This window comes from Rhynchophorus ferrugineus, unplaced genomic scaffold (genome assembly GCF_030347505.1).
Source record: "Rhynchophorus ferrugineus isolate W39M unplaced genomic scaffold, kcgeb_rfMv2 rfM10, whole genome shotgun sequence".
Taxonomy (NCBI): Eukaryota; Metazoa; Arthropoda; class Insecta; order Coleoptera; family Curculionidae; genus Rhynchophorus; species Rhynchophorus ferrugineus.
In genome coordinates this window covers 7,757,528-7,771,743 of record NW_027472589.1, presented here as the reverse complement: position 1 = coordinate 7,771,743, position 14,216 = coordinate 7,757,528, and the positions used below count along the sequence as shown (strand labels likewise).

The following is a 14,216-nucleotide window of genomic DNA, read 5'->3' as shown; positions in this document are numbered from 1 at the left end:
TTTAACTCAAATCAATACCGATTGTATAAAGAAGCTGAAAAGAAAGAAACTGTTTGGGCAGGCTTAAAAATACTCCAGAACTATGAAATCGTATTGACATATATGTTAAATGATTCAATATTTCTAAATTAAGAGGTAATTTCGATGTCCACTATAAAAAATGGCCTGTTAAATTTACTTAATTTAGTCGCAATAGTACCTCTATCATGAAAACGTATCTCACCTGGCCTGTCCCTTAACAAATTCCATTCGTGAAGCAATAATTTTAAAAGCCGGCTTGGTTGGCGCAGTTGTAAAGACGAGAGGATGGTCCTCCAGTTGTTGCGATAGTGGCGGGTTCGAATCCTGCTGGGGCATGGCCGTAATTTTATGTTTATGGTTTTTTAACATTTGTGGTTATCCTTAGAAAGAGCGCAAAATCCGACATGGAAAATGATCCCAATCACGCCAGTAACCATGCTGGGTAAGACCGGATGTCTTCTGGTATGATCTTCTAGTTGGTCATTCGCTTAATGCCGAGGACCAAGGTGGAAGCCCACGTTAAACATTAGGTCCAGTCCAGAAACCCTAGTTGGTAAGAAGGAGACTTAAAAATATAACAAAAAATTTATTTTAAATACATAAAATAGATTTTTTAAAATATCATAATTTTATAAAATATACTAATAAAAAATATAGTATTCATAGAAAATATTGTGCCATACATTTTGCTCGTCTCGTCCCCCACATTTTTGTACCCCTTCAAAACAACGTTTGTTTACGCTGTCGTGAGAAGTCATGATCTTGAACAAACTTGTTTTGCGTCTTCAGTTATAGATCAGTGAATGTGATCTCTCCACTGGTAACTTTATTTTGTGATTATTTGTCTAAAGATTTTGTTTTATGTGTATTCTTACTATTATTTGTGCATAAGTTTTGATATTTCTCTAATAAAAAAAATATAGTTATGATTATTTTTGTCTTATAACCAAATAAACCGTCATATCTCCCCTGCCTCATAAGATACCAGGGGAATGACGTTATGCCCAAGATAGATATAAAAACGTCAGATCAAAGTATTTTTATGGTTTTAAGTCTTCCCGGTCATATCTCCCCTGTCATCGTAAGGTGTCAAGGGAATGACGTCATGTCCAAGAGAGATACATGGATTGTTACGTATTTCATTTAATATACATTTTTGCTCTTTTGACTTATCTCACATATTTAATCATACTCTGCCTTTTGCAGAATATGGTGGCAGGAAAAAAATGACGCGTGAAGAGCGCCTGGAAAAGAAACGCGCGGCGGAAAGATTGAGATACCAACGCATAAAAATTAACCCCGATAAGTACGTACAACAAAAAATTAAAGAACACGAAAAGTATCAGAGGAAAAAAGAAAGAGGAATTATTAAAACTGTGAACCAAATGAACCCCCGTGAACAGAGAGAAGCTAGGAAATTGTGGAGAGAAAAAGCGAGAAAGAGGAGACGGCGTTTGGCACAAAGCAAAAGTGACGCCTCTGTAACCCCTTCTAATTTGGATAATAAAGATCTGATGCTACTATCGCCTCGAGAAAATTGATCGAAATTCACTTTTTTTCTGTGTTTTTAAATAATCATGAGATTTGATTTTGGACTTAGAAGGTAATGTAATAATATGTAATGAATAAATAATGTTGGTTCATAAAAAGAGTTTGTTTTCTCTCATAAGGAACTTTAAAATCAGACGACAGTGAAGGCATAACTGCGTTCAATGACTTCGTGTAATTTGCTGAATAATATTCGGAACGCTGGTTCAATTGAGTCAAAAAATAAGTCGCTCTTAAGGATATTAATGATTCGCGAAACTGACATCAATTTCCTGAGTATAAGGGTTTTTTCCTTTTCCAAATAAGCTAGAGGCAATAAAATGTGAAACATTGTCATGGCAGAGAGGTCCAAACCACCGCCATAAAGCTATAAAAAGGCAAAAAAACGATATCTTGGGAAACAAATATTTTATAAACATATTTAACAATTGTACTAATTTATCTCTCTGGCATCCTGAACTTCATAAAGACTCTGTCAAGCTGGATTAGAATGCATGCACGCACTTTTGCTTTCATTGTCGCCTGTTAAGTCTCTCTCCTGTTCATAAATTCTTCTACCCTGTATATCTAAACACTCCTATGTATTGAGTGTATCCCCTGGTATCTTATAAAACAAGATAAATTGAACAAATTGACTGCATACTTTTTCTATAAAATTGTTATATAATTGGATAAAAATTCTAACCTCTCAACTTAGAATGGCCCTTATAAGCATATTATTTGTAACACAGTAGTAAACTGTTTTATTGTTATTACCAAATGTGTTGTAAATATTCTTTAACACACTCGGTTGGTCGTTCTGTTTCCTGCTAGTTATTAACCAATCATTTTTTCAGTTACGAAATATCATTGTCCCACCTGCAACCGTAAATATCAAACCGCCAGCGGTCTGGGGAAACATCGAAATTACGAGTGTGAGAACGAGAGAAAATTTGGCTGTCATCATTGCGACTACAGGGCTCGTCAAAAGGTCCATTTACAAACACACCTACGCCGCAGGCACAAGATCAATATGTTATAGATCTGCAAAATAAAGCAGCTTATAACGCAAAATGCTTGTTATTATTTAAAATCCCAAATAAAATGTTCAGTATGGAGAAAAAAACCTTTGAAAAAGTTATTTTATGTATTATATTCTAAATTAAACATCGTTAGTACAATTTTAATTTACAATTGATGTATTACTACTGTTGTGTTGGACTTGCAGGAGAGTACGGGATTAATACATCAGTATGCATTTTCCAAATTAATGTTAAACTAATCTACAAAAATTACTTAAGCTAATGTCAATAATATACTTCCTGCGTGTTGCCCATCAGCTGTATTGCTTCCATGTTACTGTGATTTAGCAACCTTATTTCATGTTTTAACGCGAAATCTTGGATCACTTCGTGTTATCTATTTGATTTTGAAGTCATCGCGCAGCTCTTTGTTGGTTACGTAGCGATAAGCGTTGGCAATTAATCGTAGAACTTCGGTTTGGTTGCGTTAGATTACTAGTGGGTTTGAGAGTATCTTCGGACTAACCAGTACAGTAGCTTGAGTTTGAGTCTAAACTGCTCTGCTGATTATTTTTTATATGATTTTATATGATATATTTTGATTAGATTATCTTCCAATTTTCTGGCATTGAAAATCTTCATATCGTTTTTCAATAATTCCCTATTTTCTGTCTTCACGGCCAATCCTTGAATAAACTACATTGCATCTCTTTTTCACTTCATCCATATAATCAATCCTAATTCTCATTTGATTCATTTTCATCGTAATTGCGTGATTCTTGCAGCAGACCAAATATTTCAACTCAAATAAAACACAAAGCAAATTAAATTCTTACACCTGGAAAGTGTTTCTATATTGAATGCAAATACTGAGAATTAATCGTAAGAACATACTATTTTCTTTCAATATCATTACAAAAAATAGATAATAATGCTGCTATTTTGTAGTTCTAGATATTTCATAAGTAATTATGAATTATATATTCCATATATAGAAAGTGTATTATAGTTTTTGATGTATTTTTACTTAATAAAGTTCCCTCAATATGATAGTAAAAAATAACATAGTAAGGAAACAAAAGGAGCTACTCAAGCAAATAAAAATAATGAAAGATCATGTCAAGCCCATCAAGCTAACGGAGAGAGTTATTGTAGTGTATTGAGAGAGATATTTATACTCTTCTTCTAACTGGTGTCAGGTAATAATACGTTTTGTGGTATATTTTATATGGTTTGATCAATCAATCAAAATCATATCTCATCTTGGTTTCCAGAAAGGACTACTGAAAGCTTCATGCCTTTCAAAGTAGTATGTTCAAAATGATTCTAAACATCTTGTAATACTTAAATCTATTCCTCTTTCTTACAGCAATGTTTAATATGCTGAAAAAGTCTGTTTTTAGAGCATCCTCGAAACATTCCAACAAATCGCTCTTTGAATTGTATCAACATAACAATTAATCAGATTTAACAACCTAAATTATACAGTTCCTTTAGATAAATGTTTCTTCTTTTACCAGTATAGTTTCTGTGTAACTGATTTAATTTTTTTGTAGGGCCATACGTTTGCACGACCTGCGGAAGACCATATAAAGCAAAGAGCTCCCTCTGGAGACACATGACCAGAGAATGTCAGAAAGAACCGACATTCGGCTGCAATTATTGCAGCTATAAGGCTTTCCAGAAGATCCACGTTTTATCGCACATAAAAACTCGCCACCGAGGGGATAAAACCAGTAAGTAATACAGTGAATTGCGAAATATTCAGAAAAATTGGTTAAAAAGTGATCCATGTCTCAAAATAATCATCAACTAGCTTTTATTTTACAAAGTCACTATTATTATAAAAAAAAAAACAAAAGTTTTTCTAGTACTAATATCTAACGTTAATGAAAATTTTACTTCGATTGAAATAAAAGATAATACATAAACAATAATCACCTGGAGTAAAAACTGGGCGATATGGTGTATGTGCTTAGTCTATTCCTCCAATGTTTTTAATTTTTTTATTACTGTTAATAGTTCCACAATCTGCTCAGAGGGCAATAGGTATTTGTTATGTTTATATTATATATACATGGCATGTAGAAAATCATTAAGTGATCTCCTGTATAAAATACTAGTTTACTAGTCGATATATGTCCAATAATCAGATCGGATGGTGTTAGATGTTTTAGTCTACGCACTGTCATTTCGCATATTTAGCTAATTAGTGAGTACATTGGGATGCACTGACACTCTTTCGAAGTACTTCTCACAAATACGTCGAATTATACTCGTTATTGGTTCTAGAGGAATGTCGCATTGTATTATTTCATTTGAAACATAATACGTGGCATCGACAATGGCATGCAACGCTTTATTTTGAACCGTTGTTTCATGTATATATATTAGACTTGCTAGAGGTTCCCCACAGTTGGAATCCATAGGACCAAATAGGCTTGAGTATACATTTATAAGCCAATACATTTGGTAGAGTTTAAGGCCAAGTTGTTTCCGTTTAGCGAATATGGGCTTCTTCCAAGTTGGGCGTCAATCTAGGTGTATACCAAGATATTTAGTATCCTCTGTTATCTATTTGATTTTGAAGTCATCGCGCAGCTCTTTGTTGGTTACGTAGCGATAAGCGTTGGCAATTAATCGTAGAACTTCGGTTTGGTTGCGTTAGATTACTAGTGGGTTTGAGAGTATCTTCGGACTAACCAGTACAGTAGCTTGAGTTTGAGTCTAAACTGCTCTGCTGATTATTTTTTATATGATTTTATATGATCTGTTTGCGAATTCACCATTATTGATATAGACTGGTGGCCATGTTGTTCTATGCAGCGTAAAATTTATATAGCTGGATTTTGTTTCGTTGGCTTTAATATGCCATGTTTTCAGCCATATTTGTATTTCAATAAGGTATGTTTGTAGATTGATTGATGCTATGGCTAGGCTCCATGAGCTCCACAGTGGTTATTTTTGTTGTAGGTAGATCAGCTGTGTACAGAAAATGTAATAGTGGACCTAGTACCTTGCGAAAGTCCTGAATATATTGCATTTAATTCGATATACCCATCGCCTTTTTTTACAGTAAAATGACGATCTGTGAAATGAGATTTTACTAGCTCATAATCTGGATGACGGAGAAGTTTCTTTAATTTAACCTCTAATCTCGTATGCCATACTTTATCAAAGGCCTAAGATATGTCTAAAAATGCAGCTGTGCACTTGTTTTATTGTTTCATGCTTATTGTGGAAACCATATTGATGTCCTGGAATGATTTTTCTTTTTTCTATTATACATTTGAGCCTCTTTATATACAGTTTCTCAAAATATTTTGGGATTATCGGTAATACACTTTTAGGTCAGTAGGAGGTGACATCTTATGTTTTTGTCCTGGTTTGAGAATCATTATTTTGAGCTACTTTCCAGATGCTAGGAAAATAACTAATTCGTAATATATCATAGAATATGGATGTTAATAATTCTACTCCCATCTCTGGTAGTTAATATATCATAATATCCAGTTGCTTTTTTACGATTAATCTTTCTGATTATTATTTGTTAAGCTTATTTGACGATGAATTTTATGTTGAAAATGAAAGTTATTGTTTCTTGTTTTCACTTTTTATCGAGCATGTAAAGTTTCCTGTAGTCACGTGTTTTCTTCAGGTCATAAAGTAATATTTACCGATTAATTACACCTACATAATTAAGCGTTATTGTTTAACGGAAATAAATTTTGCAAAATCTCAAGCCTGAATTACTTTTTCACGAGCCTAATACAATAAGAATTAACGTGTTGTATTTTTAGTAGGTATACCGACGTGTAGCATTTGCCACAAAATCTTCAGAACTCGGTCGGCCAAGTGTCTGCATGAAAAATATATATGTCAGAAGAGTCCAACGTTTTTCTGCGAATATTGCCCACGAAATTTCTACATAAAAACCCACCTGGTCAATCACTTGAAGAGACAACACGGCTTGACGAAGATAGACGTTCAATCGTACCTAAGTAGATCCAACTGAATCTTTAATCTTATTCCTTTTGAACGCTACTATATATTTATATATAAGCGTTTTTACTTCATGCACATATAAAATAACAATTATGTCAACGTTTTAGGATCTTTTGGCAGATCTGGATATTTTAACCGAAAGGTTTTTTAAATCAATATTTTAGTTATAGTTAGTTTTAAATTTATTGCTAAAGTAGGTAATTTTTATGCAAATTGTATGTTAATTTTTAATGATAATTTTAAGTTCTCTACCTCTATATTTTTTCGTGTTAATTTTCTCGAATATAGATACAAATTTTTAGGTAACAATATAAACTTTTCTTATGTAATAGTTATTTTTCACAGCTTGAAATTAATTTATCTGATTATTAAATAATTGTATCTAGCATATATGATTGGATATGCTTTTTAAGGAAGAATCACTGTATAATAAGGTTTTTGTCTGTATAGCGATATATATTCCGCCAATTTCACTTATTATAAGATCTGTTTCAGTGTCGAGTACATTAGCTATCATCCATAACAATGATGATATTAAGACACCCGTCATTATACCTTAATTTTTTATTGTAAAGTTTAAGAATTGATATTATATATGATTGCATATGCTTTTTAAGTATGAATCAATGTATAATAAGTTTTTTGCTTGTATAGCGATAGATATTCCGCCAATAGCATTCATTATAAAATCTGTTTCAGTATCGACTACATTATCTATCATCCACTAGAATGATGATGTTAAATCTCGCATCATAACAATTTATTTTTTTGTTGTAAAGTTTAAAAATTGATGGACAATATTCAAATAAAGTGCAATGTATTATGTGCTTGTTTACTTTTATCAGGGATATTTATTGGTGAAAATGCGAAGTATCAATGTGACATTCATTCATTCATTCATGACATTTCTTTAGGTAAAATAAGAGTTTTCTAATTGGTATTATTGAGAGTTTCAGTGCTCTCATTCAAACTCATGGTGATCCTGCTTCGTAATATGTCAGTTTAAAAGTGGTTATTTTAATATGAATGAGAAATAATGGCCTGTAGAACCAAAAACACCATGAATTGCAAGACTTGCAAGATGAAAATCCAGATCAAACTCCCTAGATTAGATTTTTCAAACAGTCACGCTAAACTATTTCCAGAGGTGGGTAAAAAGTGGGTCTGGTATGTAAGTGCCAAATGTAAGAAGTCACGGATTAGTCCTAGAGAATGGTTCACATCGACCCAAAAACTATTTCTTCGAAGATATTGTGATTAGCAAGGTGTGGTGTATTACGAGATACTAAAACCGAATCAAACTGTTACTGAAGATGTGTTTCGATGTCAGTTGAACAAATTTAACAATGTATGGTTGCAAAAAGATGAACAAGAAGAAGGAGACATCGTTCTTTTGACGCAGTATGATCCATAGAGTAATGTATAGAGTGTTAACTTAATGCGTTTAATTTCAGAATAGTTTTGCGTGGTCTCAGCAGGAAGGCACTGAGAACGTCATTTCGCTATTTTCATTGGTTAGTTTAATTTATCATTACAGGGACCTGTAAAGAAAATATTTTTTAAGAAAGCATGTCATTGGCTCAGGATTTCATACGCATCACGTGACCAACCTCTAACATCACATTCTATTCTGACCAATTAAATTTAAAATAAAACTCAAATGCAATTTTTCAAGACAATTTTAAAATAGAATTCTTTATAAATATACAATATATCTCCTGGTAAATATAATCATAATTGTATATAGTGCTTTTTTATTTTTTCATATTTCTTTAGTGCTATCAATTTAAATAATATGTAATAAAGTTCATATCTTTTTGTTTCCTCATACTGAAAGGAGAGCAGCACAGCTAAAATCTCTGTCTGTTAATATTTTACTTGTTCAACACCATAATGTATTGAGGTAAGTTATAACTATTTTTAAAATGCCATTGTAATTTTTAAAACGGTTAAATTGTATGATATGCGTTAGAATGGAGAAAACATACCAAAAAGTAATGTTTTAAAGAACAGCAACAAAAAATTAAAATGTATGATATATATAATAACTGCTGTTGTGCTCTTATTATGGTAAAATCGAGAACTAAAGAGACAGCTTAAGGATCTATTTACAATATAATAAACAATCATGAGACAATCTCTTGTCTATAAAATCAAGCTCATCTGGCTGCTCTAAAAATTGTTGAAAATTTTAGCTCGGTTAAGAAGCCTTAAGCCAAAATATTAATTATAAGTATATTAATCAATATACATTTGTTTCAAATAAATGAACCCCTTCAAAATAAAAAAAACCCAATCAAAAAAAATGGTCTCATAGTCAGCATTAGTTGAACCACGCAAAATATTTCCTCTGTTTCGCCTTTTAAGGAAAACCTCTATATATACTCTATGGTGACGATACCAAGTGTTGTCAGAAAGATATTTAAATGTAGTAGAAAATGATGGAAAATATTTTCGTTAATATATATTACACCAATTGTTCTCAATAAATATCTTTTTAAAGTAAAAAATATATTAGTGGTAAATGTAAAAATGTATTAATATGAAAGCACGTAATATGTTGAATCGAAGTAACTTAAAATTGTTTGTTATGTTACATCCATCACGAATGCATACCAAACTAATGTATACAGTTGAAATTAAAGCTTAAATCAAGTCCGGATTTTTATTTTCTTGTTAAGGTAAAATCTCGAACTTAGAAAAAAGTAAATGTTTCTTCTTTTATAACTGGTTTTACTTTCATGTGGGGCCGAGTTCATTCTGGAGAATGTTAGAAAGAACATTCAATTCCAAACATTAAAGATATACGTCTTTTCACTTCTGAAAAGATTCTTCTGATTATATCTTCATATAATTTTTGGCATGCACCAAAATTGGTCATCGAAGTATCAAGAGGCGTAAGAAATAAAACGTTTTCTTCTAACTGTTCACAATTTATGGAATAATGCTAAGTAAACACGCGATCAAAGTTAAAAATAGTTCATTAAATACATAGGACAGAGTTTTATAACCTCTAGCACACTTCGCTTCTATGGCATTGCTAACGTTAATTACTTTCTTATTACAAACCTATTATAAATAGTGACATATTATGTTTTCGTATTTATGCATATGTGGAGTATTTCTACTTGCTACAGGAGTTTTAAACTAGATGTATTTAAAACAAACTGCTTGATCACACAAATTTTCGTATAGAAATAAATCAGTTTGGAATAGTTTATTTATGTATAAAATAATAATAAAAAGCACAATAATGTTACAATTGTAATTAGTGTTAGATTGTTAAAATAAGGACTTTTTATACAAATTGTATTTGAAACGTTGAGAATTATTTTATGAATATTAATGAAAGTAAGATTTAATTAATTTTTATTCAATAAAATATAGTGTTAGTCTGTACTAGTTCTTTTTTTTAAACTTAGGAAGCATTGAAAAGTTGGATGTTTGATAGCTACTCTTTACATGATTTTATTTGTTTTCTAGGTCCATATGAATGTACGACTTGTGGCAAACACTATAAAGCGAAAAGCACCCTCTGGAGGCATTCCACTGGGGAATGTCAGAAGGAACCACGATATGCTTGTCAATATTGTAGCTATAGGAGTTTCCAAGAAATCCATCTAATATCCCATATAAAAAATCAACATCTGCCAGCTGACGATAGTAAGTGACGACTAAAAAATCTCTTTAGGTTTTTTCAGAATTATTATTCACCTCTCAATCATAGTTATAAGGACTGTGAATTCTTTTCTTATTTGGAGTTTGCTTCAAGATTTTGGCCAGGACAAGACCCTTACTATATTTAGAACACACCCTCATACCAAATGAAAGTAAACTTGAACGTCACCAAATTTATAAAGACTGGCATCAAAACCAAATAAATCACTAGGTTGTGATTAACAGGACATCACATTTTTTTTGACAAAGTTAGTTTTTTTTTATTCAACTTAATTCCCTTCAAGGGATTTAAGTTGAATATCGTACCGTTGAATACTTTCGATACCGTTTTTGTAGTGCTATTTGTCCTTTGCTTCAAAATATGCTTCAGTTTCGTCGATCACCTCTTCATTCGACGAAAATTTCTTCCCAGCGAACATTCTTTTGAGATCTGAGATCAGGAAATAGTCGCTGGGGGCCAGATCTGGAGAATACGGTGGATAAAGAAGCAATTTGAAGCCCAATGCATGGATTTTTGCCATCGTGTTCACTAACTTGTGACACATTGCATTATCTTGGTAAAGCAGCACTTTCTTTTTCTTTAAAGGCTGCTGTTTTTCGGCGATTTCGTCGTTCAATTGGTCCAATAACGCTATATAATAATCGCTGTTGATGGTCCTTCCTTTTTCAAGGTAGTCAATGAAAAGTATTCCATTCGCATCCCAAAATACAGATGCCATAACCTTTCCAGCCCACTGTTGCGTTGTCCCACGCTTTAGAGCGGGTTCATCGTGTGCAGTCCACTCGGATGATTGTCGATTGGACTTCGTAGTGAAATGATGGAGCCATGTTTCATCCATTGTTACATATCGACGCAAGAACATCATCATCTTCAAACACTGCTCCGAATCATCAACTCGTCGTTGTTTTTGGTCAAAAGTGAGGTCGCGCGGCACCCACTTTGCACAGAGATGTCTCATACCCAAATATTGTTGTTGATATCTTTAGAGTGTCTGCTATTTCATTCAGTTATAATTTATGGTCATTCAAAATAATTTTATGGATTTGTTTAATGTTTTCGTCGGTAACAACCTATTTTGGGCTCATTTCACCACGTCTAAACTTAGCATACGAATCCTTAATGGTTGATTTTCCTGGGCATCAATCCTCGGCATCAAGCCAAGCTTTTGCTTCAACTGTATTTTTCCCTTCAAATAGCAATATTTTATCAACACGCGAAATTCCTTTTTATCAATTTTTTTACAATCACAAAAATTGCTTCACTCAAAATGCTGTAATTCACAAACTAATGATCCGAGAGCTGTCAAATTTATACGCGCATCTTTTGAGGGTTATGGCTAACTAAAACATATATGAATTTAATTCTAGTAGCGCCATCTATGTGCCAGACTTTTTAATTCACCTACTCCTACTTCCTACAAATATTCTTCAAACATGAGATGTGATAAAAAATACTCACCAACAAGATGAGTTATTGTTGATAAAAATAAATGATGAAATTTATCTATAATAAATGATTTAAAATTAATTCATAGTCCTAGTAAATATCGGGAGGTATACAAATATACTTTAATCGATTTTGATTTTTAGGCAACAAACCTTCGTGTAGCATCTGTCACAAGATATTTAACACTCGGTCTGCCAAGTGTCTTCACGAGAAATACCGATGCCAAAAGAGTCCTATGTTCTCGTGTCAATATTGCCCCCTTAAATTCTACTTAAAATCGTGCTGGGTCAGACATACGAACAGACAACATGGCATATCCAGGGCAAATATATTGTCTTAAAGACTATCACAGGTTTTTTCATGGTTAAAAGCCATGTTTTATAAAGTTACATTGAGATTTTTCTGGTTAAACAGAAACGAACTAAACTAATTGTACTTAGTGTATTTTAGCTTCATGTGTATGTTATAGGTGAAAATACTAAATTATATTTTTTGTATAATAGGTTTTATAATTTTAGGTTGTTATTTTGAATCTCGTCTGCAATTTTTTCGAACTGTTAAGTTATAAAACGAAAGAAATAAAAATATATATCATAGGAAATGGATATTACTCTCGTATATTATTAGATATAGATTATAGTATTTAGTAACATTATTTGAGTGAGTATTTATTTTAAAAATCACAATTTCTTCAAATAAATATTTTTTATGATATATTTTATTAGTTATTTTTTCTTGTTAATTATTTTCATATTTATTTCTACGCTCTCCGGATCAGATTTACTTAAGTTGAGGATCTTTAAAAAATAGTGAGTGAGAGACGCTATTACAGAACAAAGCTTTTTGTTCAAAATCCTATTTTTTTATCCGGATATTGGTAACTGTTTAATTTAATATCGATTATTTTAATTAAAAACCTTGGTGAGTCTAATAAACTTGTTTCTTTATTTTAATTTTTTAGTTTTTTTCTGACAGTCGCAATTTATATTTGTCAATTTTTGCACTGTAATAAACTATTTTTCTCTATTAGCCCTATTTTTTTAATAGATGTTCAATACTAACCACAGTCGCTGTTTCTTCTTTCGTTGTTCTTATCATGTGACTGATATAACTCGTTTTTTAGGTTGGTATGGTTGTACGACATGCGGAAAAAAATACAAAGTCAAAAGCTCACTCTGGAGACACACCACTAGAGAATGCCAGAAAGAACCACGGTTCAGTTGTCACTATTGCGGTTACAGAGCGTTCCAAAAAACTCACGTTCTCTCACACATAAAGCATCGACATAGAACCGCCAATATCATGGCCTTCAAAATAGCAAGACCCTATTAAATTGCCTAAGAAACTGTCTCGATCTGTCCTATAACTATTTCCAACGTTTGCATTCAAAAAAATTTGTTAATATATTATCTAAAATGGAAGTTCCTAATACTTGGTAACAATAGGAATTTTGAATTTGATATTATTTAAAAATTATTGTTAATTTTAAAATTTATCTGTTATATGATAGATTGTACTCTCGTATTGTTAAAAAGACAATTGATCTCTAAATTATTATTTATTACATTTATAATTAAAGGCACAAAGCTCTCATTTACTTTTACTTTCAGTCATTTTCGCATTAACTGTACAAATGGTAATAATCAACAAGTGTGATGAAATATTTGGCAGTATTTTTTAGCTGTGAAAATTTGGCACACAAAATTGTATTATACCATTTATTGTAAATTTAATTACGAATTGATGTATTTTAAATAAAGCTAAAGAAGAATAAACTGAGCTAGTTTAACTACTATTTATTTTAAATTAAATACTACAAACAATGATTATGTTTTCTGTAACCTTAATGGTTATTTAATTACGTAAAATATTAGTTACAAACAATGTTAAGTATTATGACTTTAGTAATATACTGTATAGAGAAAGTATTTGACTGAGTTTTACATATTTGGGGCTTTAGTCCTAACAAAGAATCTAGATATGATAAAGACAAATTATGATTTATAGTTTTTTTAGTTGATATAACTGAAACGAGCGTCGTCGATCATTCAAGCAATGATGTTGTGATACAATTTAAATATAATTCATTCTTTTTGGCTTGATTTTAATTGATTATTTTAGAATCTCTATTTTCTAAGATTATTTATCACATTTACTAACGTAAAACGTTTTGTTGTTATTTAGTAAAATATTTTTATATATATTTATAGTCTATTCAAAGAATTTTTGTACATACGTCACCAAGATGTTTAATGTACTCTCTGACGCAATTTGTAAATTCGTTTTAGAATCGGACAATATTATTCTTCTGATTTTATTCTAGTTAAAAAGAGACACAATGCTGTCTGCTAAGTTCGAACACGTAAACGAATGAGCCTGTCAAAGTCGTCCAGTTGTCAGACGTATCAAAATTCTTGAAAGCAATAGTGATAAGAGGTTATAACTCTAACCTATAGACTATTGTGGCTATATAATTAACTGTCGTTTTTAGATGAACTATTATGTTAAAATACATT

General features: G+C 31.7%; 2 protein-coding genes across 2 annotated transcripts; both read left to right on the top strand.

Annotated features, from left to right (window-relative positions):
* LOC143203722 (uncharacterized) lies at positions 1 to 1,683 on the top strand. The gene is made up of 2 exons (XM_076415982.1): positions 1 to 135; positions 1,228 to 1,683. The coding sequence occupies exon 2, from the start codon at positions 1,248 to 1,250 to the stop codon at positions 1,560 to 1,562; it is 315 nt and encodes a 104-aa protein (XP_076272097.1). The 5' UTR covers positions 1 to 135; positions 1,228 to 1,247; the 3' UTR covers positions 1,563 to 1,683.
* A 2,384-nt stretch (positions 1,684 to 4,067) lies between these two features.
* LOC143203719 (zinc finger X-chromosomal protein) lies at positions 4,068 to 12,726 on the top strand. The gene is made up of 3 exons (XM_076415980.1): positions 4,068 to 4,306; positions 10,059 to 10,238; positions 11,844 to 12,726. Exons 1-3 carry the CDS (start codon positions 4,189 to 4,191, stop codon positions 12,038 to 12,040), a joined length of 495 nt encoding a protein of 164 aa, XP_076272095.1. The 5' UTR covers positions 4,068 to 4,188; the 3' UTR covers positions 12,041 to 12,726.
* The last annotated feature ends 1,490 nt before the right edge of the window (positions 12,727 to 14,216 follow it).